We start from the raw sequence: 27156 nt of genomic DNA, 5'->3' as shown, positions 1-27156 counted from the left end.
TTCTTTTTTTCGGATTGGTTTTTCTTGTGAAACAGCTTTATTTCATCCACAAATAATATATATTTTTTGACCGCACTGTGGTTACAATTTTGTAGGGTGTTTACTAATGGCTACCCGCCCCACCTTTGGGATCGATCGAGCATGCGTATATACATTTGTGCACCCCCGTCCTGCATGGACATGTTCGCCCCAAAGAGCTCCTTTTACATACAATGATAGGTCAAACGAAAGGGAGCTGCAAAGAGAAGGAAAAAGGAGAAACGCCTCTTCAGGGTTTATGTGTGCTTTACTCATTAACATTGGAAACCTTTTTTGCGCCAAAGAAATTGTCGACGGGCTATTCCTTCGCCCCAGATTATTGTGAAAAATTAATCCTGATGTAGGGAAGTAAAAAGGTTCGCCTCTTTTATTTCCATTTCCGTGGCTACATGCAGAGCAATGTCCTCCTTTGGGCCGCTCCGAAAAGGAGCAGTCGCCTCCATCGCTGGAGAGGGTTAAACAGTTGCATGCGAAAGTTGGAATCGATATTAGTGCGTATAAAAAAAAAATAATATATGCAACGTAGCTCACAAATAAAGCCTCATGACTGATGAAATGTGTATTTTACTCCACGGAAAGCAGCACCATTTAGGGGATCGCCCCTCAAGGCAAAGGTGCATGCGGGAAGTGTAAATATATAGCAGAACACGCAAATGCTCAGTGATGTTCCCCCTCTTTCGTTAGGAAGCGTTCATTTTCTTCCTTCCCTTGCAGAATGAGCAAAAGCAGTGATGAGGATGCCAACTCAGACAGTACGGTGGAGGAAACGCTGGTGATGCTAAACCTGCCACAGCTAAGCGTCGATGAACGAAAATTGAAAAATCTGAACATTTATCGAAAGAAAAAAGGAGAAAAAATTTACATAGAGAATGAAAGGAAGGTGAAGAAAAAGGAAAATCATTCAAAGGGGAGGCCCAACGATGCGCCAAAGGATAACCGACTGGGGAGTCAAAGGAGTATAAAATTTGACTTAACGAATGATGAGGAAGAAGAACTTCCAGGGGATATCCTCATAAGTTCGGATGGTTCTGATAAAATGGACAGCTCCGTTCGGGGGGATGCCACTGAAGGGGTATCATCGACAGGGGGGAAGAACATAGATGAGGGGCAGAAAGATGAGCGACCCCAAAATAGCGGTCACCCAAAGGACGCTGATGCGAAGCACGCGCGTGGAAACGATGTAGATAACATCCCTTTCGACATCGACACAATCTCCATAAGTAACTTATTTGCCGAGTGCCCCGAATGTATAATAAACAGTAAGTACAAATTTAAGGGCATTCACACGTCCAGCATCGGGACGAACTTATTTTTCAAGGAACCAGACAGCCTTAAAAAAAAAAAGAGCGACGTGTCGAATTATGAACTGTCGTACGATCACCTGAGCACAAACATGAAGGTCGAGAACAGAATGAGCAGAGATGACTTCACCCATTACGAGGGCTACTCCACAAAAATAATATCCTTTGAAATAGACTACTAGCTGGATGGCTTTGCTAGATTAGATGGGTGGTTTTTTTTTTTTTTTTTCCCTACATTCGTAAGACAGTTCCACTTGTATTACCTTGCAGGCGCCATACGACAAAAGGGCCATCGAAATTGCTAGTAAAAGTGGGAACTGTAGCAAGACAATGGAGAAGGGAACTCCAGGAGGGGGCGATTATCGCCCCTTTATCTGAGCACAAATATTATTATGTATATGCCTTTCGTGAAGTTCACCCATAAGAGGAATGATGCAAAGGAAGAGACGCAGAAAGTTGCACCACTACCTTACGTAATGGTTTTCCACGTGCAGCTCATTTAGATGGTGTAATAGAACTCCACACCGCAGCTGCTAAAATGGCACACGCATATATCTTTGTACATGTGTGTTTTTTTTTTTTTTTTTTTTTTTTGTTCCACGGTGATGGTCACGCCCATTTTTCTCACTGAACATGTACGGGGATGACCCGTCGTTAAGTATGTCCATCACCGCGGCGTAAAAACAACACACATAAAGGAAGCTTGTGTAGTGTTACATTAATTTTGCAAAGCAATGCTTTATACTTTTTTGTGATGATGCTCGATGCATGTGTCAAATGTGTGACTCTGCCGACGGAACGCACCCTTTTAGCATCTGCCCGTTATGCGTACATTTTGAGTATGCTTAGCAGGGTAATGTCCCAAATATATATTTTATTCTTTTTTTTTCGTCTTCACCTGTTCAATTATGCGAAAGGTGTGCCGCAAGGATCCTTCTCCATTTCTTCCCGTTCGGCTTGGCCATATGGCACAGTTTCGTAGGTACATTTTCACCTTTGTAAAAAAGCATGTAAAATTGAGGATTCATTAAAACTAAGGGAAGTATATATAATCAATTTTGCTGGCAATATAAAGTAGTCCTCCTAAAGTGGTACTATTTTAGGTACCCCCATCTTTAGTGCTTAGCGCGTACCGAAGCATACCCGAAAGGGGATGAAAAAAAAAAAAATAAAAAAAAGTCCTAATTGGTGAGGGGAATTTCTCACCCCTTTGGTAATTCACAAATGGGCAATATTTTTTTCCCTTTTTTGGATTGCACATTTTTTGACCATGCAAGTTTCCTTCCATAGTGAAGCCATTTAAAAAAAGAGAAAAAAAAGAAGGAACAAACTGGGGTTGCAAAAATATTACTTGTGCATATATTGAGAAAGAAAAAAAAGAACGAGTATAAAGTTGTCTTCTGATGGATTTGCTTACCTCATGCACTTTTACCGCTTTAATTCTGGTTAGCTAACTGTGCCTTTCTCCATGTGGGGTGAAAATAAAAACACCTGAAGGTGGCCCACACGAAATGTGTGTTCATGCAGTTATATAACTGTGTTTGCTGCTTCGTCCGTGTAGTGCTTAGTAACCCGTGGTGGGGAGGACCCCCCCTATGGTCGCTCCAGCCGTATAGCACAAATAGCTAGCCAATTTATCTTTCCTCCGTGAATAATATATTTTTTTTTTCAGTTAATATTCACATCATGCGGGGCGTTTTACAGACATTTCGTGAAGGCAGACGAGTCAACTTTCTTAACGGCGGCAACTTTTGTTCTGTCCCTTAGCACAAGTTTCATCCTCGTCTTGTTCATACCAGTGGACATATACCTGGTGTCCAATGGGGTAAGTACTTCCTCTTAAAGGGATAGAGAAAAAGGGGCAAAGTAAAAGGGCCACTTTCTTTGCAACTGTTTGAGTCAACTTCGTACATTTGTTCCTTCCCCCTTTTTGTCCACGCGGCATTCTTTTAGGACGTAGAAATCTCAAACTTGGAAATAACCCAAAGGCTCGTGTCAAAGTTCTACCACTGTTAGTTCCCCCCCTTGGCGACGCGTTTCGCTGTTGGGGCTCCTCACTGCAGGAGTTGCAAAAAAGAGGAATCGCATCATTAGCTGTATTGTAGTATTGGCCGTGTTGGTAATATTTGTGGAACTGCTCATGTTTTCCTTCCTAGGATCATTGAAATTACCCTTTCCCCCCCTGCAGTCATTTTCTGGGTGTTAATTTTCGAAGCCTACATACTGGTTCCGTTCTCCTACTTCTACGTGAAGAATAAACGTACTAACAGGAGTGCACACGGCGTCGTGCAGCACGCACATATATGTACATGCATGCATACGTGTTGCATATTTGTGCATTTATTATTATTTTTTTTTTTTTTTCACCCGAGCAGGCTACTACCGAAACGAATTCGATGACAACATAGTGCCGTGCGAAAATGTGATTGAGTCCTTCAAAAAAACGGTAAAAATAAAGGGGAAGGAATGACCGTCCTCAGGTGGACAACCAACCTTGTCGGCAGCAGAACATACGTTCGCATATATTTCACCCCTCCGCAGATATACTTTATATGTCTTATAGTGGCGCTGTCCATAATTGGCCTAGTTTACAGACCGGGCCACAAGCTGGCAATGGTACGATTGAGGGGAACTGCGCTTCTTTTTTTTGCGCCACTAAAATGGGAAAGGTGGAAATGGCTCTTCAGTAGACACCCACCGCCATGATCACCATGAAAGGATGGACTCACAAATCCATGCAGCATGAGCTTATGTATTCGTGACTGCTTATTCAACCCTCATTATATAATCACCCGTTCGTTTTTTTTCTTTCCTTTTGCTTATGAATTACCAAACAGGAAAAGGGAAAAGAACTGGAGTACATTTCGGACCTCCTGGATATGAAACACAGTTAGAGAAAGAAAGTTTTTTAAAAAGAAAAAAAAGGATGTATGGATGCATGGAACAATTGGATACACAAAAGGGGATAAGATAAATAACATGTCTTTATTAAGTGTTGTGGAATGACAAGTTCGTGTTTGCGAAAAACTTCACCAATTTTTCAACCCCTTTTGCAGCTGGGGAGTCGGCCATCTTATTTCTGATGGGGTGCGTTGTCCTGATTGGTGTTTCCTTTTGGGTCACATACACGGTAATTAAGGGGAGGGGGACAGAACTGCGTTGCGTCTATGCGGTGGGGGCAGATAATCAGACCGATTCAAACTCTGTTGAGTGCTCTCCTGGGTGATTGTCCACGTGCGTTATCCTCCACGTCGTTTGTGCCGTCCCCCCCACATCCGCAGAGCTATGGCATCGCCTGTCTGCCCCTATTATTTCTGCAACAGAAAAATATCGAGCATGATAAGAAGGAGATAGAAACTCGCTTTGCAAATTTGAAGGAAAAGGAAATGGTGATTAAGGTAGGTGCCATTGGTGGGCAGGACGCCATCGCGTTGGAGATATCACTCTATTGCTACCGTAGGGTTTCCCGCTGCCTGATTACCCTTGTCCAAATGCCTAATGCCCTCTGTCCCTATCGCAGCATAAATACAGAGCGCCTAGTGAAATTCGTGAAAGCGACAAATATGAAATTCTTAGGATAGCGAAAATGCAGAGGTGAGTCTTTACACCTCTACTTCAGACCGTCCATGATGCGTCTCTACCTGTAGGGTTGCTACTAACAAACGGGGAAGACATCCTAACGTACCAACAGGGGAAAGAGCGCCCTGAATTGTTCCCTCTCTAAACTGGTTCTCTGAAGGAGCTGCCTACCAAAAAATGCACAAACGTGTAGACATGCCGCTATTCCCAATCTAACAGGGCCCTGAGTAGATACAACTACAAACTGCAAGAAATTGAGAAGACGTCCGAGTCGTGGCTATCTTATGTCATAGGGATTGTGCTGACATGCAGGTTTTACAAAAAAAAAAAAAAAAAATAGGGAAATGTTCTGCGCGTGGGGGTATCCCCACCATCAGTGTACCCTCCCACGTGCATACATGGACGTAACATCATACGACCCCGTTGCATTGACGCACACTTTTTTCTCCGTGCCACTCCCCACAGGGTCATAACAGGGCTGGTATTTCTAACCTTCTCATTTGCAGTTTACATATCATTGTTAGCCTCGATAACGGATAAGGTAAAGGGGATGATTAGTTTACTGCGTCGTGGATGAAGGGTCTACCGGGAGACTCTACCACTTGTATACACCTACAACGCGAAACACACATTTTCTTTTCACCTACCTGCAGTATTTAAACTCCGTCTGTGCCTACAAGTGCGGTTTTGTACTAGAGAAAATAAACACCATTTTTAATTTGCTGGACTCTTCTCTGATCTTTTTTTCTCGGGTTAGCTCCAAATTGGGGTTGAACCACCACTGCAAACGACTACGGGGATGTGCTATTTGGCGTGCTCATTCCTGTTTGCTTGAGCGAAGAGATACGGATAAGGAAGATGTCCCAATTACATATAAGCACATAAACATTTCACTCCCCCCCATGGTCACTTTTTCCCTGCGCAGTTCTTCCCGCTAGATATTTTCATCATTGCCAGTTTGGCCATATATATTTTCTGTTGCTCCTTGTACGGAATTGTAAATGTTGGGATTCGGGTTTTTTTTATTCCTCTTTATAAATTGAAGGCGAGGAGATCTTCCCCCGAGGTAATCCTCTCGATGGATTCTTGTCTGCTGTGTTAGCGGCGGTGTCCTCTGCGTTAGAAGTGGTGTGTCTTCTTCACCGTATTGCTTTTTCCCCCTCACTCTTTAGACCATGCTAGTCCTCTGTTTTGTGATTATCCACATCATCTTGGTGCTCATAATGACCTTATTAACGGTAAGGTGGAAGGAGATGGTGGGTCACAGAAAGGGGAGCTTGCATCCATTCAGAGGTTTTTACATGGATGTACCGCACATGCGTCTCCTTTTCTTGATCTTCCTCCTTGTTTGCTTCCTTCGCCCCGCAGATTGCCCCCAACTACATAACATATGGAATACAGAGGATACGAATAAACGTCCGTGACAGAGGGAAAAAAAAAGTTGTGCCGTCGGGTGGACGTGCCAATTAGGCCATTTTGCATTTCGTCACTTAGTATATTTGGCACATTCAGTACGACTCCTCTACAACGAGAAAAAAAAAAAAAAAAAATGCGTTTCCATTTTTATAGGACACCCCTGCGTTTATAAAGTGCTCCCTAAAGACGGACAAGAATGTTTGCAAGATGTCTGTGCTGTCCGTGTTTTTTAATAAAATATTTTTTGGTAAGAGGGGGGAGGAAATAGAAGCGCCATCGTTTGAACCGCGTCAATGTGTTTGCTGAGGGAGGAGACTCAGCGACTGAACACCCATGTTTGGTATTTTCCCTCGACCCGTACTTGACGAAGCGGAAATGAATAAGCATAGCTGACAAATCTCCCTTAGGTGTATGCTCATGTTTGCATAAACGAATGTACCAAAGCGCACTCGTGGATGTGACTTTTCTACTTTTTTTTTTTTTTTTCTCTCAGGAATACCATACTTTGCAAACAGCTACTTTTTCTCCAACTGGATGTTTATATGTACTTAACGAGGAGCGAACCGATGAGCGGGAAATTTCCTTTCCCTATTTTTGTGTTTCTTTCCCGAGCTGACTGTGTCCACACCTGAGTGTACACTTGCCTTGCCCCTATTTCAGCGCAATGGTTTTTCTAAACGTTTCCCTCCCCTTTTGCCACCCCTCAGTGATGTACTCCTTTTCATTCGTCTATCGAATTTTCTTCAAGCGGATCAGTTACCTGGACAGCCTAGACGTACGCGTGGAAATGATCGCGGCGGGGTGCACAGGAGGGAGGAACCATCGGCACAGTTGCAGAAGCGGCCATGTGTTTCGCTTAGTCTGCTTTGCTCCCCGTGCAACGATCTACTTAACTTTTTCAACTTTTTCAATTTTTTTTTTTTCCACTTTGTTAGGAGCTACATCTAAGCAAGGAGAACATTGATGAGCACATGAACCTCCTTCCACTGGAGAAATTAACCTGAAATTGGCTGAGGTGTGTAGACGTTGATACACACACGCGGGATCAGCATTTGGAAGTTGGCGCCGCTTTATCAATTTGTGCACCTTCTTTTTTGGCGATTCCATATTTCCTCATATAAGTGGGTCAGCCCTTTGCCGCCTCACTCATTGCATCAATACACATGGTGCAGTGTGATGCTCGCCCATTCTACTGTTTTGTTTGATTTGTGTTGTGTCTGAATGGGCACACAAGGATTCCTCTTACGTTGCAACAGGGATGCCCCCTGTGCCCGTTTCTTTGCCTTCCCCTTACGGAACCGGTTGCACGGGTCGGCTTTCCCATTGTGCCTACCCCCTCCCTTTGCATCGCTCTGAGAGAGCCTACCTTAGGAGCTAATGTTCTCTCCCCTTTTTAATTAATTTTTTTTTTAAAAAAAACTCAACAATCATTTTGTAAATTGTTTCGTACATTTAAGAATTACCATTTGGCGAAGACAGTTATGTGGGGGGGATGCCCTTCCCCCCTTTTTTGCATGTGCGAGGAGGACACTCCATCAGGGTTGCACCTGTATACCTCGGAAAAGTAACCTCACAGAGTAGCAATAACTCCCCAGAGGGACAGAAAGGCGCAAAATTAATCATATAAGAAAAGGGTCCCACGTCAGTAGGCTTAAATCCCCCTATATTAGCAAAGGCATTTTAACCCTTCCCAAATGTGTATCTTTTTTTTCTTTTTTTTTTTCCTGTATCAGATTCACCCAGGGAGAACAAACAATGGCTTGTCACATTTGCCATTCCAATTTATGCTAATGAGTGGGTGGAGAAGGCTTTCACACCACCAAGCCGAATTGTTTTAATCTTTTTTTTTTTTTTAAGATAACCATTTACGGCTATTTTCTCATTGGGGAAAGGAGAACAAACACATGCATCATAACCTGTGCGTGATCAATTTGGCAATGTAATTCCCTTAGCACGTTCACCACATTGGGTGGGGGGCTGAAATATTTTACACGTTCGGGGCATACGCGCACAGGGAAAAAAAAATATATATAAAAATAAAAGTGAAAAATAATAAAGTGCGAAGCGACCCATTTTTGGCCTTCAAAAAGGAGGGAAGCGCAATTTCGTCGCAAAAACGGAAGGTATTTTTTTTCCAGTTTGGAAGTGAGATCCCTTATCTCTGCTGCGTTACCCTGGCGCTTCCTCATTTTTGTCAACGCAAAGGCGCACCGCATATTTCTCTCCCGCCGCTCAGATTGTTAAATCGTCCTTGCCAAATGGGAAGGAATTTTTTCTGCTAAACCAGAGGTTAATTACTGTGTAACCATTTCGACGTATTATCCCTATTACAGTTTTTAGTGCCATACTGTTTAGACCTCCACACGCAGGGTGAAGTTCCTCATGGACGCACAAGGGGGGAAGCACCTCCACTAAGGGAGCAACTCACGTGTAGGTGTAAGCAGCTCCAAGTGATCAAGTGACCCTGCTGCGTTTTATTTTATTTTTTTTTCATTACAATTTTTTTTTACGTGCACGTGCACAGCGTTGGTACCCAGGGGAAGGTACACCCCTCAAGTAAGGTAGTCGACTAAATTGGCAATTGCGGTACAGGAAAAGGAGAAGAAGATTCGCCGGGAAGATGCCCCTCGGGTGGTAGGAACTGCAGTAGATCGTGCACATCCCCCCACGTTTACTCGTGCGTATATGTGCTGGACCACCCAGTGAGACAAAAAAAAAAAAAAAAAAAAAAAAAGGCGTTGGGACAGTAATAACGTACTTGCGTTTAGCCCAAAGTGCCGTACAACCCCCAAACGAAATGAAGGAGAAGCATAAAAAGGTCGAATACGCGGAGGTCACAGGGGAAGCCCCCGCCGACGCCCCAACCGACGCCGCAACCGACACGACCCCCAAAGATGTAAGCAGTGTGTTCGTGAATAACCTCCTAACGAGCATTAACAACATAAATAACGCAATAGTTTATAAGGACAACCGGTACATTCTGCGAATGCTCAAGTATATAAAATGCATGCGCCTGAGCGTAAAGAATGAGAGCAGTACCCTCATGCCCATACTGATCAATCTGATTAGCAAGACATTTAAGGAGGGTTATCCAGTCTATGAAATATTAGCAAAGTACATAAATGAGTTTAGAGAATTGCCAAAGGAAGTCCCAGAATTTGCAAACATAAACGATAAGACATATACACATGCAGCTCCAGAGGTGGAAGTGTTTTTCTACCTAATGATATTGCTGTACCTGTTGGATAAAAAATGCTACAATGAAGCGATGGATCTTTCCACCGTCATTGTTAACAGGATCACAAAATTGAACAGAAGATCGTTAGACTGCATAAATGCAAAGGTGTACTTTTATTTCTCATGGGTTCATGAATTGGGTGGAAAACTATCCCAAGTTAGGCAGAAACTTCTCTACATATATCGCAATGCATGTCTTCATAGGGACGTAATGACTCAGACAGTTGTCCTAAATTTAATCCTAAGGGATTACATAAAGCACAATTTATACGACTTGGCTGTAAAGTTTGTTAGCAAAACTTCCTTTCCAGAAAATTCTTCATCAAATGCACAACACGCAAGGTACCTATACTATATTGGGAAAATTCTAGCTATCCAGTTAGACTACAGTGAGGCGCATAGCAAAATTACGCAGGCCATTAGGAAGGCTCCACAAAATAGTCAAAGTGCTAAAGGGTTCAAATTAGAAGCCACCAAAATGGAGATCATAGTTGAATTGCTTATGGGTGATATACCGGACAGGTCTCTCTTCAGCAACAAAATTATGAGAAACAAACTGATCCCTTATAAGCACGTCGTGACGGCTGTACGAAATGGAGATATAAGCAAATTTGCCAAAGTGATGAATGACTACAACCAGCTGTTCATGCGCGATGGGGTCTACCTTCTAATAAAGCGCATTCACCACAACGTGATTAAGACGGCCCTCCGGATCATCAACCTGTCCTATTCCAGGATTTCCATCGTAAGTGTGGGCATCCCCTATTAGTGGCGCACCCTACACACATCCTCTGCCACCACCCTTCACTTTGCCCGTTTTATTTCCCACCTCCTTTGCAGAGCGACATCGGGAAGAAGATAGGCGTGGAGTCCCCCCTGGACATCGTCGGCATAACGGCCAAGGCTATCCACGATGGAGTCATCGAAGCCACCATCGACTACGACAACCAGTACGTGGAATCCAAGTCCAACAGCGACGTCTACATTACCAGTGATCCCATGAAAACCTTCCACAAGAGAATAGCCTTCTGCTTGCAGCTTTACTCAGATGCTGTTAAGGCGATGCAATATCCAGACGAAAATGAAAAAAAGGAAAATGAGGAGGCCAAGGAAAGGAAGATCAGACAACAGGAGGAACTGGCGCAGGCAGAGGAGGGAGACCTCGGAGATGACAACGACTTGTTGTGAAATGGGTTTTCCTTTCGAATGTTTGTCCAAGTGGAGGTACTCCCTGCCTACAATTATGTTGGCATTTTAATACACATCATGGGTGTACCCATTCTTTTTTTTTCCTTCCCTTTTTTTTAAAAAAGTGTTGCCCCTTTGGTTTAACCTCCCCCTCCTGTGCGTACCACCCATAATGTATGATATGCACAGGAGTGTGCGTAGGTGTTACCCTGCACGTATGCAACCGCGCAGAGGAGAAACGATTTTGCCTTAGCGAACCTTGCACCAGTGTCCAAGTAAAGAATATCCCCTCGAATGGTCAACTGTTGGGATTTAGCAAAATGTGATCCACAGTATATTGCCCCTTTTCACTTGCCAGTCATCTGTGCGGCAGAATCTCTTCCAAAGAAGTGCACTTCGCACCAAGGGGTGTCATTATGCCCACCATTTGTGTGCACCGAGTTTTGCAAGGACATGTGGGTTAGCTCCTTCCCTTCGGATGAACAGTCTGCTCAAGTGTGGATCGATTGGGTGGAGTTCACATTTGCGCAGGGTCAGGTCGTGCCATCCTGTTCGGGGCTACCTATTCGCGCTCCCCTTAAGTCGTCCTTTTTTACAACCTTTCGGGTAAAAAATGCACACAAAGGGCGCTACACACGCAGAGCATAAGTCGCATACAAAATGCTTCACGACGAATTGGAACGTACATGCGATTTCGAGTTGGTGAAAATGGAGGGTGTTCATATCAGGTGTGCGCACGGTGGAAAAAAAAAAAATAAAAAAAAATTAACAATTAAGAAATTGCACATACATATATTTATGCATACATGTATGTGCCCGGCGCAGACGCACCTAGCAAGTGCCGATGTGCACAACTCAGAACTTCATTTTATGAAGAGCCATGTCGTTTCTCAGTGTAAACTTGGACTTCAAATACTCTGCAAAGATTTTGTTCTTGGTAATTTCATCCTTCAGAAGGGTGTCAATTTGTTTTTGGATTTTTTGCAGTTTCTGCATCTTGGGGTCCTCCTTCATCAATTCCTTAATTTTTGTAATCACGTCATTCATGAAGAGACTTTCATTCTTTTTGCTCAGAAGTTTCTTTTGCTTTTTTTTTATTTCCAAGGATTTAACAAAAGAGCTATCTTCAATCTGTTCGGCCAGCTTGATAAATTCATCCTTCAGGCCTGCCATATTTTCAAACTTAAAAATGTTCGTCGACGTCACTACAACATATCGTGGGTTAACTCTCTTTAAAGGGACCCCGTTTACTTCATATGGACCTACGACAGCTAACAGCCCTGAGGGTAATACCTTCGTAATTATGCATCTCTTGCCCATATGCTTCCCTGACAGTATGATTGCCACTTTTCCAACTTCGATCGACTTTCTTATTTTCCCTTGCACCATGTATTTCTTCTTTGAGGCTAATTTCCTTCCATAATATTTCTTCGCAATTGTTTTCTTGGCCTTAATTGGGATTAAAATTTTTTTCTTTCCCTTCACTCTGTAGTACTTGAGTGTTTCTTCGCCAGCGGCGTTCTTAGCCTTTACCTTGATGTCCTTAGCCATTTTTTCCCTTTCGCGTGTTAGATGATGAACAGATTTGCAGGAGCAGGTTTGCAGGAGCAGGTTTGTAGTAGCAGGTTTGCAAAGTGTTATAACTTTTAAACAACTTTGCGAGGTTATTATTCTATACTACGCGTTGCCGCTGGGTAATTCGGGAAAAGTAGATCTCTTTTCAAAGTACACGAAGAACGAATTGGGGAGGTACATATAAGCATACGCGTGTACAGTCGAGGGTACTTTGTTCAAATTCGCGAACGGAAAAAAAAATTAAATAAAAAAAAAATAAGTAAATAAATAATTTTAATAAAATAAAAAAATATTATTCGATCACGTGAAACACGCACGTAAATATTATTTATCCGTTTTGATGCTTCTTAAAATATTAAAATATACCTTTTCAAGTGCTTTTTCCTTTCGTGGATCATTTACAGTTTCTCGCACGTACAAGTATGTATACATGTGAGCCCGACATACGTATGCATAAAAAACTTGTTGCAATATTATGAGGAAGAAAAACCAACGTTCTTTTTTTTTTTTTTTTTTTTTTTTTTTTTATTCCCGGTTGGGTAAAATTTTACCAACCTGGGGAAGGAAGGTGATCGATGCGGAAGAAAAAAAAAAGCATAGCCGGGGGTGCAGCATAACCAACGGAGGAAGCGGTTCGTAAAATATGATACCCACCAGATAAGGGGAGGGTGCGCAGCACAGTCATCACATACGTATAAATATATATGCACTGCTTATCCACTCCACGGCATCCCTTCCGCGATTCTTTCCATTTGTCACTTGGGCCTATTTATTTTGCCATGTGCACTTTTCCATAAGCTTATTTTTATATTTCGCCTTTCGCTACGCTGGAATGTTGTGCCGACCGCGCATACGAAGCACCCCACGCTGAATTTTTTTTTTTTTTGGGGGAGATATGCAAAATATATGTAACGTAAATATATATACATAAATAAATATACATGCATACTTATGCAATACCCGATACAGTATGCTGCCTCCCCCCTTGGTCAACACATGTCGGGTTTGCAACGGGGAGCGTTTTAAAGGGAGCATTTCAAAAGGGGGGGCTTACCACGAGGGAGGCCGATAACAAAATGGCCTCTCTACAAACAGCGAAATTCCAATCTTTTTTTTTTTTTTTTTTTGTTTTTTCCGTACAAGTTGCATATGTAACTTATTACCAAAGAGAAAGTAAAACTGATGCGCGCTTTCTGTGTCATTACCCACGTAATATTTAGAACGAATGTAACCCCCTTCCATGGCAATTGGAAAAAGTAATGGTTCTTTCACTTCCCCAAAAGTATTCACAAATTTTCCCTTTGATATTTCAACATACCATCTATGCGTACGTGCGCAGGTATATGTAGGCCCGCTCAATATATTACGCCAAGTAGCTGAGTGGGAAGTCGCCTCGCCAAATGTTCATATCACACCCATGCGATAATTGCGCCCGTCGATCACCTCCCTTTGCATATGCAACAGTGAGCGAGTTTCTCTAACTCACACACGTTAAGAGAACAAAACCATATGATTATAAATGCGCGCATGCAAGTGAAAGGGGGAATTATCTTTTCTTTTTTGCATTTAACGCGAATTACTGATGATCATTCTGTGTAACATTGGTGTTTATCCCATTTGTGAGCATGAAAAGTGCCGCCAATGTAACAATTGCGTTGCGTATAACCCGCGAGCAATTTCCATAGATATAGGGATAAGAGTCCTCTGTGTATCGAACACTTTTTGTTCTTTTTCATTTCATTAAAAGGGAAAGAGGACCCACCGTCAGTACAAGTAATATAATGCGAATACGCTGTCCTCATATTGCATACACCCAGGAGACGCTTGAAACGAACGCCATGTGATGTTGCATACGTACGAGAGGTAGCCACGTACGCCGCATAAGTTTTTTTTTTTTTTTTTTTTTTTTTTTTTGGCTATATTCCCCTGAACGGCAAACAATTTGCACACAACCTTTTGTAAAAAATGGTGATAATGGTTTGGGAATGAAACATCATAACGGGAATTTCCGTATGTGTTTGATTTCCCATTTTTGCTTATTATGATCACATCGGGGTGAGGTGGCACAATTTGACCTCTACACACGGGTTACAATTGTTGAGAAAAAATTATGAACGGATCAGGTAAAAAAAAAAATTCCATTTGGCTAGCAAATTGGTAAGAAGTGTTACCCACTAGTTGGGAGTTTTCCTCGCCACGGAGGGGACTGCATAACGAAGAAAGGACAAAAAAGCACATGCAACGATAACCATTTCGTGGAAAATTTTCTTGGTGGTGTTATAATGTGTACATATTTAGGATGGGGGCATATGTTTATGGCATACCTTTTCTCCCCCAGTGTTAAATTTTTAACAAAGGGGCGCACCAATACAATTCTACCATAACTTTCACAATTTGACTTCGCCAAATGTTTAGCCCTACCACATTAGTTCAAAATATTCGTACATAGGTATAACATGCTCATTTTTATCATATGCTGCTTTGCAAATGTTCCAACGGATTTTCCTTCCGCCAAGTGTTCCAACCCTTACGGCTTTGCAAGGAATACATATATATAAGCATACGTATGCATGATGAATGTCCCATTCTAATTTGAAAAAAATAGGAAGTAATATGAAGGAAGCCAATATGAAAACGAAAAAATATAAATAATTTCATAGTAGGGCAAAAAAAAAAATTAACCGGTAACGAAATGAGCCTCTTCCGCAAGTGCAGATTTACCCGTAACAGTACAAATTCGCTCGACTATTCGACCGGTCACGGTCACCCATTATTTTATATTTTTTTTTTTTTTTTTTTTTTTTTTTTCAATATGTAGAGCCTACGTTGACGTACGTGCTTATCATTTCTTAAAGGATAAAATTATTTTGACAAAAATTAACTCCCTCAGTTTGGTATCCCTCCGTATATTCACAAAGCAAAAAAGTTAATCAGTAGTTTTACTTGTAGCGTGACCTGAGTCCCCGCGAATTTGGCTATTCTTCGCTAAGGCAACCAAGCTTGTATAATAATCAGTGTATATTTTATTGTACAAACTGAAATAAACGTATTTTTACGTACGTTCGTAACGTTCTTGCATGTATTTATATACATAAGTTTGAGCCCTACCAAAGGACCACCAACCCTCTATAGCAAAACAAACCAACGGAAAATGGATTTCGTAAGTAGAAAAAAAAAAAAAAAAATAGCAAAAGGAATTTGCGCATGACGCGTTAGCTGACGTGAGAAAAAGGGGAAAAGAATTAATAAAAAAGAGAGTTGTCACAGCAATGGTGCCGCAGAGCAACTTCACCCCTTTTCACATGCCACATTACCCACGACGTATGCAAGGTGGTACATATATGCTGTGGAGAAGTATCTTCCCCGCGGGATTATAGTATATCCCATTTGGGCGGACAGTCGAACAGCTCACCAATGCAGCTTCCACTGAAGCACTCTCCTGGTCATTGTCCATGCTTACCTGCTTTCCCACCCCCCCTTAGAAACTACTAGCCCCGAAGAATGACATAAGGTCTCTGAAAGTCCAAGCGGTTGCCTCGTTTTGCAACGTGAAGTTGAACATGCCCCAGTTCGAAATCGGTAAGGATGACAAGACGCAGGAGTTCCTTAATTACTCCCCCTTGGGTAGGCTCCCCGTTTTAGTAACCCCCAGTGGAAGCCTCTTCGAAAGTAATGCCATTAGTAAGTACCTATGCAACATAAGGAGGGAGAACAACCTATTAGGAAAAGGAGTCTTTGAAGAAGCACAAGTGAACATGTGGGTAGACTTTAATACCTACGAATTGGAGATTCCAGTCTGTTGCTACATTAGCAATAAGTCGAATGAGAAGTCCCTAAAACATATACAGGAAACATTTGCCTGCTTGAATAACCATTTGTTGTTAAACCAGTTTATGGTGGGTAATGGAATAACCCTGGCAGATATATTTATATGTGTTATCATAAACTTTGCAATGAAGTCGGAAAAAATAAATGAGAGCTTCCTAAAAAAGTATGGAAACTTGTTTCGCCTGTACAACACGATAAGTAACCAGAAGCAGTTCAAGTTCGTGTTTGCCAGTCAGCAGGGAGCGGGAAAAAAAGCAGCTGCCCAAGATAAGAATGCACAAAAAACTGCAAACAATGAGAAGAAAAAGGATAAAAGCAACAAGAAGAAAGATAATAAAAATGATGACGATGATGAATGTGAGTTGTTAAGTGATGAACCAACTGAAAAAAAAACGAAGAAAGCAAACCCACTCGATTTGTTACCCCCATCTTCCTTTTCGCTTGACGAGTGGAAGTACAAGTTTAGTAATGAGAAGGATCTCATCAATGTTGCCATGCCCCATTTCTGGAAAACATATGATCCTAAAGGTTTCTCATTATATTATATGAAATATGATAAGCTAGAAGATGAATGCCAAATATCTTTCGTTGCATGTAATATGGCTGGTGGCTTTTTGCAAAGATTAGACAACAATTTTTCCAAATATTCCTTCGCCGTTATCACTGTGTTGGGTGAAAATAAGGACTATGATATCGAAGGTGTGTGGCTATTCAGGGGTACCGAAATTCCTTTCGAGATGAAGGATCACCCTTCGTTCGAATATCACGTGTTTAAAAAGTTGGATGTCAACAACAGTGCCGATAAGCAAATTGTGGAAGACTACTGGTGCTCCAAGGAGTCCGTTGCCTCTCGCCCTCTTGTCGACCGCAAGGTGTGGAAGTGATCCCACTGCTTAGCCTTTGCTACGCCGCGTCGACCAAGAAACAAATCGACACGTGAATCAACTTTACATCACAAGTGTGTGCCCATTTTTATGACAACGTTTTGCTCTATGCGTGCATCTTTTCCATATTGCAACTACGCCGCGAATACGCTAAGCCCACCCAGCGTGAGAACGAAAACGTGAAAAGACAAAACTGAGCAGATGTTAAATCATCGAATAGCGGATTTGCTGCTGTTTTAAAAGGTCACAAAAAATACGGGGTTCCAAATTGGTAAAAGGAAGGGGGGTAGAACAAAGTGGTTCTCCCTCCGCTAATCATGGCGCGTTCGAATAAGCAAACACACCATTGCACACGCGTAACGAATTTTTTTTTAAGGCAACAGGGGTGGTACACCAAGTAGGCCCCGTTTAGTCTATTTCAAAGTAGTTTTCATTTTTGAACGCCTTGTGGTAGTCAACGGACAAGTCCGGGAAGGACCACACCTTCTGCTTGTTATCACTAAAAAGGGTTTTTATTAAATTAATGATGTCCAGCTGGTCTACCTCTTTTTGCTTCTCCTTGATTTTTTTCTTCGAGTCTAAAATGACTATGGCGTCGTTCAGCAGTTCTGTATTTACAGCGTCTGCCCTTTTTTCGAATCCATCTTTCGCTGCGGGGTGGTAGCGGTGATCACATGTATGCATATCACAGTGCAGTCCTTCACGCTGTACTGACTACAAATTACGTGCAGAATTTTTACCGGTCGTCTTTTTATTCTTCGCGCGTGTAGAGTCTATCACCTTCCCAAGTATGCCCGAGTTGTTACCGGCCGAGCTCAAATGTACCGTGTCTGAATTCTTAGCCTCTTCTGCCTCTTCCACTTTAACGAAATTGCCGCGGCAGTATGAGGAGTGCCTTCTCCCTTTGCAGCGCGACGAAAAGGAAAACAAACGAATGAGTATACAGATGGAAAAATGCGAAGATAAATGTACACGTGAGTAAAAACTTCTTTTTATTTAGAGTGCTCCTCCACGGTGCGACTCCCTTTTTCCCATTTCTTTTGCTCAACTTACACCACTTTTCCTTGGGCCCGGGGGGCCTATTCATAGACCTTTTGACGTACCCAAAGTGGGGAGGGTAAGTTCTACAGACGCCCTTTTTTGTTTATGGGGGGGGGGAATAAAAATTAGCAAATTTGTCACATCGTTGGGGTGTAAAAAAGGCCATTCTGCTACCCTGAAGATTGTCTCTCTTGTAAAGCAACCCGTTGGATCATTCGCTCAGAGGAGGTAACTCTCCCCTGCCTAACCGTGCACCTCCAGACATGGTTCCTGTAAAAGTTCACCTCCTTGTGAAAGCTGTGATATATCGTAATGCACAGCCCCGTCGCTTTGTTAATTCTGTACATGTGCTTCTTGAACTCCTGCAAAGGGAAAAGTCGGAAAAAAAAAAAAAAAAAAAAAAAGGAAGTAACTAATTAATGTTTTTTCTCCTACTCGCTTCTCTTCAGTTTGGTTACGCTGGGCAAAAAAAAAAAAAAAAGGAAGAGGCGCTACCAAAAGGGAACAGCACTCACCGGTCCGTGCCCATCATGTCGAGAATTGCTTCTCGTCAGAAAAAGGAACGCATGAATCATTTCGTGCAGTAGGGTCTCCTGCGGAATGAGCATTTTTGTGTGTTGCGCGCAAAACGGGTTACACTAGAAGGGGGAAAAATTAGACCAATACGGACAGGTCCACACATGTATTTATGCATGCCCAACCCTGTACTCCTTTATCTTCCGCAGCTTCAAAAGGGGGAGGGAGAGCCGAATGCAGCAGTAGCCTGATTTCTGCAAATACAAGACGTGAGAAAAAATGGCCAAAGAGGGGAAGAGCTGCGCGCAGAAGGGCTAGACACTCTTACGGGTAACATTCCTCTGTCGGAAGATAGGTCTGCATTTAAAATGGACCTATTCATGCAGCGCTAGCCACATTAGCATCAGCCCCGTAACACTACACTGTTGTGGTGAAAATGCCAACTGAACGAACCTTAAATATACAAATTCCTGCACATAACTTCATTTTGTTGCTCCACTTCACCTGCACTGACTTCAATGTGTTAAAAAAATACTTCTCGTTGTATTCCTGGAAGAGTTGTAGCAGGTCTGGGAAATCCGTGTCCTCTATTGGGAAAAAAAAAAAAATTGCCCATTTGGTCATTTTGCCCCATTTACAAGTAGTCCCACTGTTATGCTCAACGGAGCTGAATTTATTTCCTTCCCCCCTCCTTCGTAACAGAAGAAGACGCCACAATGCACTACCCACGAGCGGAGTGGGGATAACAAAGCAAAAGCAGCACATGGATAAGCATGTGAAGGACCTACTTGACTCATCGTACACAATGGCATCCTCCACGTATTCCACATCCGTATTATCCCACAAGGGGGTAATTGTGTTTTTCCCCCTTTTTTTTTTGTTCCGCTTTTTTGGTGTATTTTCCTTTTTATTACAAACAATCTTATCTCCCCCGACGGAGCTGTCCGAGTCTGAGTCGATACGAATAGAACTCAGCTGCTTTATCATTTCGAGTGTCTCAGAATCTTCTTCCTCCAATTCTGGATCTAAGGGAGAGCTTTCACTTGGGTCTACGCAGGAGGGATGTACTCCTTGATCCGCCCTCTTATCACTTACATAAACATTTGGGAGGACAAGTTCTTTGTTCTTTTTTATTTCCTCCTGGACAGTGGACAAGCAAATTCTTTCAAAGTTCCCATCCTGGTGGTTGCAGACATCATCACTTAGAGGTAATAATTTTTGTCTTCTTTTTTTCCCGCTTTTCTCTAGGTACTCGCTCTCGACGGAGGTTAGTTTGTTCAGTCCGTCGTTCATTTTGGGGAGCCACTATTTTCAGTGCGGCTGTTTTATTTATTTTATTTTTTTTCTCTCACCTTTAATAATTAATAAAAAGGTGTACAATTTATTTCCTTTTCTTTTTCTTATTTCCCTTTTCCCATCGCTCTGCGGAGAGAACCTCCGCCAGTGTAAAGGCTAGGGCGCTATATTTTTTCTGGGGATGAAACTACTTAACTGTGTCGAGACACGAATCGGTTTGGGTTCTTGTTCTCTTCGCACATTTTGCTACAACTTCACTGCAGCAGCAGTCGATGATGGTACTCCTCTACATCCTCTCAATTGGCCATGATTTCTCTGATTTTGTTTCTTTCTCCATTTTTTTTTTTTACCTCTCGCGGGTTGGCATGCTGAGCGCAGCACGCGAAAAAGAGAAGTCTAATTTTTTTTTTTTTTTTTTTTTTTTTTTTTTTGCAAAAATGGTGCACAGGTAGATGTTGATGAGCATGTCGGTACTGTCACTAATGTAGACTCATCATCGGGGAGACGTCTAGATCCTTTGCATCTGCGCCTACCTCATGGAGGGAACTTGAACGAATGCCTAACCGCGGTGTGTTCTCACCCATGCATGTAACGGGTGTACGGGGTTGAAAGGCGCCCTCCCGTCTGTGCTCACGGGTGATAATATTTACATACATGTGGAGAGTTGCACTTATGGGAATCTCTCCCCAGTTACAGATTCACCAGGTGGTATCCGTTCCAGTGGAAGGCCAATTACCAGATGGTGCACCACGCTTTGTTCCGCTCTCCTGTGGGGTGCATAAAAACAACGGGGTTTTACCCATTATTCTAATAAATACGAAATGCGAGAAAAAAAAAAAAAATTGTAAATCAATGCATGAACGGAGTTGCAAAACGACGTGATGGAAAATCCCTCTATAGTTGATAATCCTTTTTTGCAAGCACGCGAAAGGAGAACTTTTTTTTTTTTTTTTTTTTTTTTTTCCCTTCCACAGCAGCAAAAATATATTTGTAAGATGAAGTAGCTTCCTAAACGCAGCAGCGGATACGGCAAACTGCACAGCACTATAATGGGGCTTCATCTCGTGTGAACCTCCCCTTCACCCCATTTAAGCTGTATACCCTTCAAGGCCACATTTAACAACTTATTCTTTCAAAATGACGATATGGTGATAGATAAAGCGGAACACATTAAGTGTATGTAATAAATTTTCCGACCAACGCTGTTTGTTCCACTTTACGGATGAGCATGCTGATCAAGGTGCATCACCACACCCTTACCTTACCAACAGAATGATAACCAAAAAGTTAACACAGACAAAGCACCTTCTTCGCCCCAGATCGCTATGCATAGACTTCATTCTGCATCTGAATCTGCATCCCCCCTCGAAGAAGCACTACAGTACCAACTTGACTTCTCCCGTATGGCGCTGTTTAAGATGTTCCCGTGAAAGCGACAGAGGTAGGCGCATCCACACGTATGCTGAACTGAATTCACAAAATGGATCTGAACCCAACTTGTTCGAAGAAGAATTAAGTAATGTGTTTAATGAGTACCCACTGTCGACTCAAAGGAACAGACAGATTGGTGATGAGGAAATAATTATAACAGATGAGGAAAGGGAAGAACTGAAGAGAATCGGAAATGTCGTGAGGATAGACCAGTCCTCCTACGGGGTGGTGCTCCAAATTAATAAGCACAACGTAGTACTTGGTAGGGTGAAGAATGGCAGATTGGAGGATACCGTAGCGGAGGTAGAGGAAGATTCCACCCAAGTTGTATCCAAACAGAAGGCCAAAACAAATGTTTATACCCCGTTCGAGTACCTTAATTATCTCCTATTAAAGGAGCCAACCAATCAGCTAAACATATTTAGGGGTAAGATCAAGGAGACCTACCATAGGAGGGTAGTAATAAAGCAGCTGAACACAAATTTACTACTCATAGATCTGTTTAACAAGATCAATTACGGACAGAAGGTTTGCATCTCTGGAGAGGACGACACAGGAAGGAGAGAAGTTATCCAGTCTATCCTGTATGAAAATTTATTAACCAACTTAATTCACAAGAATGAGCATTTTTTTATTATCTGTTCGAATGGCGCCAAGTCGGAGATGCTGGGTCTGTTCCGTGACCTGCACAAATGGTTAGCGTTGGCCTGTGCAGGGGAAGGAAAAATCCATTTGTCGGACAGGCTGCTGGATGAACATGAGGACGACTTTACAGACACCCTTCCGAATGCCCATGAACTGTACTCCAAGAACTATTCGCTCGACGGGGTTAAGCTGCCAAACGACGTGTTGCTGATATGCACCCCCCCGAAAGGTGCATCCAAGGTGGCCACTTACATCTCACCACTCCTCCCCCTCTACAATTTGGAGGAGTACAAAAAAAAGTACAAAAATATTGTGCTCATATTTTACGACGTCACATCGTATAGTGAAGTTTGTTCTGAATTGCAAAAGGAGATGGAGGTCTTTGTGAGGAATTACGGACAGCAAATGGGGGAGACCTTCAGGGGAAGATCCTCCACTGGAAGATCCTCCACCGGTGTGCCTATAATCCCGAGAACAGCGCTCCCCGCACAGGCAGCTCTGCCACTGTCTGTGCATAGCATCCTTTCAAAATACATGGCAGTGACCAAGTACCCCCACTTTGTGGAAGACCCCGCAGGGGTAGAGTCCATACAAAGTGAGTATACTAATAATGTTAGTGAGGAAACCCCTCTCAGGGGAAGTGACAGTAGTAGGGTAGAATATATCACGAATTGCAAATACGGTGATGCGCTGCTACAAATGGAGGATAAAATGGGAAGAAATAAAAACCAAATAACTGGCAGTGTTACATCCTTTTGCTTCTTCACCCAAAGTGAGCAAAGTAACCCAACCACGGACTACACACTGTCGTTAAGCGAAAACAACATACACCTGTTGAGAAATAATTTGAATATCCATCCAGACGTCCACATAAGCCAATCAATTAAAAAGGTTACCGTGGAAGAAAATAAAATTTGGGAAATAATAAAAGACGAAATAAAAAAAATATATGAACGAAAAAATGAACTTACAGCATTAAATGAAAATAAAAAAAAATACAAAATTTTTATTGACCATTGGGAGGAAGAAGACCTTATTCATTACAATAATATTTACTCCATTTTGTCGTGTGCAAATTATTATATGTCCACTTTTTGCTCCTTTCAGAGGATTGTTTTTTTTCAAATATTATTACGATATAATTTTACAAATACGACAATATCCCGAAAAAGTGTGCATTCTTTTTTTTTGCAGTTTTTACATTTTTATTTGTCCAATGAGAAGTATTTGTCCCTCCTGCGGGATGCGTATTATTCGCAGCTGCGTTCGTTTAGGGACGTGGAGAATGCCCGTGCATTTGTGCGCAAAATGGACTTCGTTCTGCGTTGCTTGCGCCCTCCCTTTCGCTACGTTGCCTAACCCATCGGGTGGATATGTTTGTCATCACGTTTGTTTCGCCCTTTGTTTGCATTGCTTTGTCGACCGTTCCTTTGCGAATTGTCATGCACATGTGCAATTGTTCACGTTTTTTCACCTCCCGTTTAACAACCTCTTTGTACCTTTAAAAATGCACATGCTGATTAGGCAAGGACAATAGATCCGCCGCGCCAAATTCGTTGGGGGTAAAAACACCCTCCTGTGTGGAAGTTCTTCGTTCATCTACCTTGCCGGGGTAATAAGAGGAATGTTTATGCTCACTCCTCTGACAAGTAATCATCCTCCTCGTCGTCCCCGTAGACATCCCCCCCGTCGGAGTCACCTTCATCATCGTCCACTCCGTACATGTCCCCCTCATCGGCAACGTCGTCATACGATTCGTCATCATCATCTTCATCATCGTCTTCCTCTTCGTCATCGTTTTCATCGAGGGCCTGCTTTTTCATCCTATCTGCGTCTTCATCGTCGCCCAATCGGTTAATGCCGCTAACTGGCCTGATGCCATCGAGGTTGGTACGCATGCCGCTTTCACCTCCAACCGGGTCGACCTCTTCGTCCCTACGCAACTGGCTACCACTTAGCGAATTAACGCCCACCCGCTCGATGTCCTTCAACTTTTGCAGTTCATCGAAGCCTGTCCTTTTATTGATCATCTCTTCGTCTTCCTCATCGTCACTGTCTAAAGGTGCATCAATTTCGGGGTCTCCTTCATGTGCAGGTAAATTCTCCCTTTCTGAGTCATCCCCACTAGGGGCCCCTCCAACTGGCTCGGATTTTTCCCCCACTTTGTTTTCCATTGCAGCCTTAAGCACAATGTGGCCCCGAAGTTCATCCTTGCTGTCCTTCAGGATCACCTTATCGATGGAGTGGACATCCAAATTTTCTATCCGCTCATAATTAACGTTTATAATTAAGTGAAAGACGCTGGGCGATCCTAGGAGTATACCTTCCAAAGGAGGAAAAATATTCTCCTTAAAAAAAACGGTGACTTCTTTCCCAGCATGACTACACCAGTCCCTCCTACACACAAGGATATTCTTACTCGGAAGAGACGAAACAACTAATTCAAAAAATGGCAAAATAATAATTTCCTCATCGATTTCAAGCTCCTTCAATCTTTCTGCTATTTTTTTCACTAGCTGTTTCAAGTCGAATAAAGTTATTTTGTAATTTTTCCCTTGCGTTTCGTCTGGAATGACAAACACTTCTACCTTTCCTGCATACCATGTCACATCGTAAAGGTCTAACTTGGATGGTCTTCTCACTTCCCTCATAGGATAGTCATACATGATGACATCGCGTATCACTTCTTCTGTTCGCTTTCTCCATTTGGAGTTCAGAGAATCGTCCCACTCGTATAACATATTTTCTACTGGCGATTTGGCCTTTGTGTATAGTACGTTTTCTTCAAGCAATCTAATATTTTGCAGATTTTGCTCTCCATTCATGGGGGGGTGCTCTCCCCCGTTAGGTAGCACATCTACGGTGCTTTCACTGTTCCTATCGGCGCTCGTCGCAACGCTCATTTTGCCGGACTCCTCTGAGCGCAATTTCTCTATGCTGGATAGTCCCTTCTCATCCCATAAGGAAAACTCGTCTGGTAGTTCCCCCCTTTGTTGCGCTTCCTCTTTCCGTTTGGCCTCCCTCAACTCTTCCAACTTCTCTCTCCTCTTCTGCTGGTACAAGCGCCTGAACTTGTCAGGCAGTAAATTCAGTTCTTCCTCTGTCAACGTCCATGTGCTCCTGGAGGCCGTTTTCCGTTCTGCCCATTTGGCCATTTCTTCCTTCGCCTCCCTGAGCGTTTTGATCTCCTTTTTGAAGTACAACTTTCTTATGTCCTCGACGGAGACAGGTGGAGGGGCGTTCCCGTTGGGCTGGTCGTCGAGCAGTTCTCCATCGGTTGGATTTTTCCTGTCAGTTGTTGTTCCTTCCTCTTCTGCATTCGCTCCTTCCTCCTTGGTAGTTGCTTCCCCTTCAGCACCGTGCAACCGCTCCGCAAGCAGCTTCTTCCTGAACTCCCGGTACCCCGTTTTGTCATACGTTATGTTGTACTCCACCTCGAGATCCGTTTTCTCAAACTGGTAGTCGTTTTCATTTCTTCTTAATTCATCTGTGGTGGGCCAAGGTGCTATTCCCCTGAACGCTGCGTCATATTCGGTGAGGTCATTTTCTTCATCGTTTTCCTCAAAGCAATCTACGATGGAAAATTCTACCTTTGGGTCGATAAGGGACAACAGAGAGTGGTGCATTTTGTGTCTTTCCTTTGGAGAAACCTTCTTAACCAAACAGGGATGGACATATTTTCTAAAATTCATGTCCTCAATATAATCCTCAATAGTTGCTTCAGGCAGGGTTTTCATTTTTTTTTTTTTTTCTTCATTCCATTTTGCGAATTCTTCCGAGGACATTTTTCCAACCTCTATCGCATTGTCTGGATATTTTTCACCATCCAGTTGGTTTCCTCCACTTGGGGGGTTCTCTCCATCGGGCTGTTCATCCTTTGTTTGCCTCGTGTATAAATTGTTAGGCACGGTGATGTAAGGGTATCTACCGGTGGACGGTTGGGGAGGATATAAAATATATATACAGATGTTGCAGTTTAGCAGATCCCGTACAATGGGAAGAGAAAGCTGTAGAGGAAATTATCCTCATGAATGCGCCATATGTAGAAGCACACTAAAGACAGATGTGGGATGCTACCAAACGGGGGAACCCCCTAGGGAGAACTCATCATCTGGATGGAAACTTACATCGGCTCTGGAGGAAGGTTATACTTGAAGTACTCCTCCGGGATTATATTTTCTGTTAAGTGGGTTATTTTTATGGAGTACAGTTTTGTCCCACTTTTCTCGTTTATCCTACTCGGGATTATTCTGTTCACTCCGCATCGGTTGCTTTGCTTTGTCCATCCGGCAATGGGAATTAGGCTGAACGGGGGGACAACACAGGGTGCATTGGTTTATGCTAATTACCACCGGAAGGTGCATTTCGAATGGAAATTCCATTCGACGTGCAATGTGCGAAGTTCGCGCCTACCTGCGGTCCCCATGCGGCACAGCGAAGCCATAGCAGAGGGGTAAAAATATGAACACACGAAGAAACAGGTTTAAAATATTTCGAAATGTTCTTCCCTTAGTTTGACACGAAAACATGTTCAGACTATTTCTACACGTGAATGGAACTGAGTTTCTTGGGTGCAGCTCCAACGTTTATTCAAGTCGCTGTCGGCCGTACGGATGCGTGCTTCCCCTCCACGCACAGACAGACACACACGCACACTTGGTGGCCCCCACCCTCTTATGTTGCCGCTACGCATGTATGTAGGGTTCACACGGGTAGAAGTGCGAGCAGGGGAGTACACACATTTCATCTGCTGCTGTTAGGGAATCCTCTTTAAATGGCTCAAACGGGCAAAGCAGCAGTGTCCGTTGCATCAATAGCAGCGTTAGTGGAGGTTCCTTTTACTCCGACCTGTACACATGTCAACGTAGGCGATGGGTCCGATTTCCCTTTTTTTAAGTTTTCTAAAAAAGGGGAAAACGAACTGGAGGTATGAACAAATGGGACCTCGTGACATATGCCTATTTGGCAATCTTCCGACGAAATGGCATCCTTTGCTTTCCTCTTTCGGTAGAGCCGCAAAACCTTATGGTGATGTAAAAATTAGAAAGGTGTACAGCGGCACAAAAAAAAAATACTCTATGTGACGTAAGAAGGTGCCAACAGGGATGCCCATTCTCATGCAAATAAAATTCTTTTCGCAAAATTCGGCACAGAAAAAATCAGAATAAAAAGCTCATTTG

General features: G+C 42.8%; 8 protein-coding genes across 8 annotated transcripts; 5 read left to right on the top strand and 3 right to left on the bottom strand.

Moving 5' to 3' along the window:
• Positions 1-582: 582 nt before the first annotated feature.
• On the top strand, positions 583-1522 carry PCOAH_00042060 (Uncharacterized protein; the record flags this gene model as incomplete). The annotated part of the gene is made up of 2 exons (XM_020060991.1): positions 583-653; positions 754-1522. The coding sequence occupies 2 exons, from the start codon at positions 583-585 to the stop codon at positions 1520-1522; spliced, it is 840 nt and encodes a 279-aa protein (XP_019916222.1).
• A 1221-nt stretch (positions 1523-2743) lies between these two features.
• On the top strand, positions 2744-6389 carry PCOAH_00042050 (LMBR-like; the record flags this gene model as incomplete). The annotated part of the gene is made up of 16 exons (XM_020060990.1): positions 2744-2785; positions 3013-3165; positions 3294-3351; positions 3529-3600; positions 3716-3786; positions 3882-3956; positions 4178-4229; positions 4397-4470; positions 4622-4738; positions 4861-4934; positions 5139-5231; positions 5385-5460; positions 5573-5671; positions 5845-5985; positions 6092-6157; positions 6288-6389. The coding sequence occupies 16 exons, from the start codon at positions 2744-2746 to the stop codon at positions 6387-6389; spliced, it is 1365 nt and encodes a 454-aa protein (XP_019917099.1).
• A 2743-nt stretch (positions 6390-9132) lies between these two features.
• Positions 9133-10760, top strand: PCOAH_00042040 (Proteasome regulatory component; the record flags this gene model as incomplete). Its single annotated transcript, XM_020060989.1, has 2 exons — positions 9133-10317; positions 10413-10760. The coding sequence occupies 2 exons, from the start codon at positions 9133-9135 to the stop codon at positions 10758-10760; spliced, it is 1533 nt and encodes a 510-aa protein (XP_019916814.1).
• Positions 10761-11615: 855 nt separating this feature from the next.
• On the bottom strand, positions 11616-12311 carry PCOAH_00042030 (Uncharacterized protein; the record flags this gene model as incomplete). Its single annotated transcript, XM_020060988.1, has 1 exon — positions 11616-12311. One exon carries the CDS (start codon positions 12309-12311, stop codon positions 11616-11618), a length of 696 nt encoding a protein of 231 aa, XP_019916326.1.
• Positions 12312-15486: 3175 nt separating this feature from the next.
• On the top strand, positions 15487-17047 carry PCOAH_00042020 (Elongation factor 1-gamma; the record flags this gene model as incomplete). The annotated part of the gene is made up of 2 exons (XM_020060987.1): positions 15487-15495; positions 15818-17047. 2 exons carry the CDS (start codon positions 15487-15489, stop codon positions 17045-17047), a joined length of 1239 nt encoding a protein of 412 aa, XP_019917075.1.
• Positions 17048-17455: 408 nt separating this feature from the next.
• Positions 17456-19897, bottom strand: PCOAH_00042010 (Uncharacterized protein; the record flags this gene model as incomplete). The annotated part of the gene is made up of 8 exons (XM_020060986.1): positions 17456-17697; positions 17788-17907; positions 18101-18182; positions 18337-18450; positions 18604-18681; positions 18790-18858; positions 19058-19191; positions 19393-19897. 8 exons carry the CDS (start codon positions 19895-19897, stop codon positions 17456-17458), a joined length of 1344 nt encoding a protein of 447 aa, XP_019916980.1.
• Positions 19898-21172: 1275 nt separating this feature from the next.
• PCOAH_00042000 (Uncharacterized protein) lies at positions 21173-23335 on the top strand (the record flags this gene model as incomplete). The annotated part of the gene is made up of 1 exon (XM_020060985.1): positions 21173-23335. One exon carries the CDS (start codon positions 21173-21175, stop codon positions 23333-23335), a length of 2163 nt encoding a protein of 720 aa, XP_019916611.1.
• A 275-nt stretch (positions 23336-23610) lies between these two features.
• PCOAH_00041990 (Uncharacterized protein) lies at positions 23611-26505 on the bottom strand (the record flags this gene model as incomplete). Its single annotated transcript, XM_020060984.1, has 3 exons — positions 23611-25900; positions 26104-26280; positions 26390-26505. The coding sequence occupies 3 exons, from the start codon at positions 26503-26505 to the stop codon at positions 23611-23613; spliced, it is 2583 nt and encodes an 860-aa protein (XP_019916237.1).
• Positions 26506-27156: the final 651 nt, after the last annotated feature.

Source organism: Plasmodium coatneyi, chromosome 12, assembly GCF_001680005.1.
Source record: "Plasmodium coatneyi strain Hackeri chromosome 12, complete sequence".
NCBI lineage: Eukaryota > Apicomplexa > Aconoidasida > Haemosporida > Plasmodiidae > Plasmodium > Plasmodium coatneyi.
This window is presented reverse-complemented; position numbering and strand designations above follow the sequence as displayed.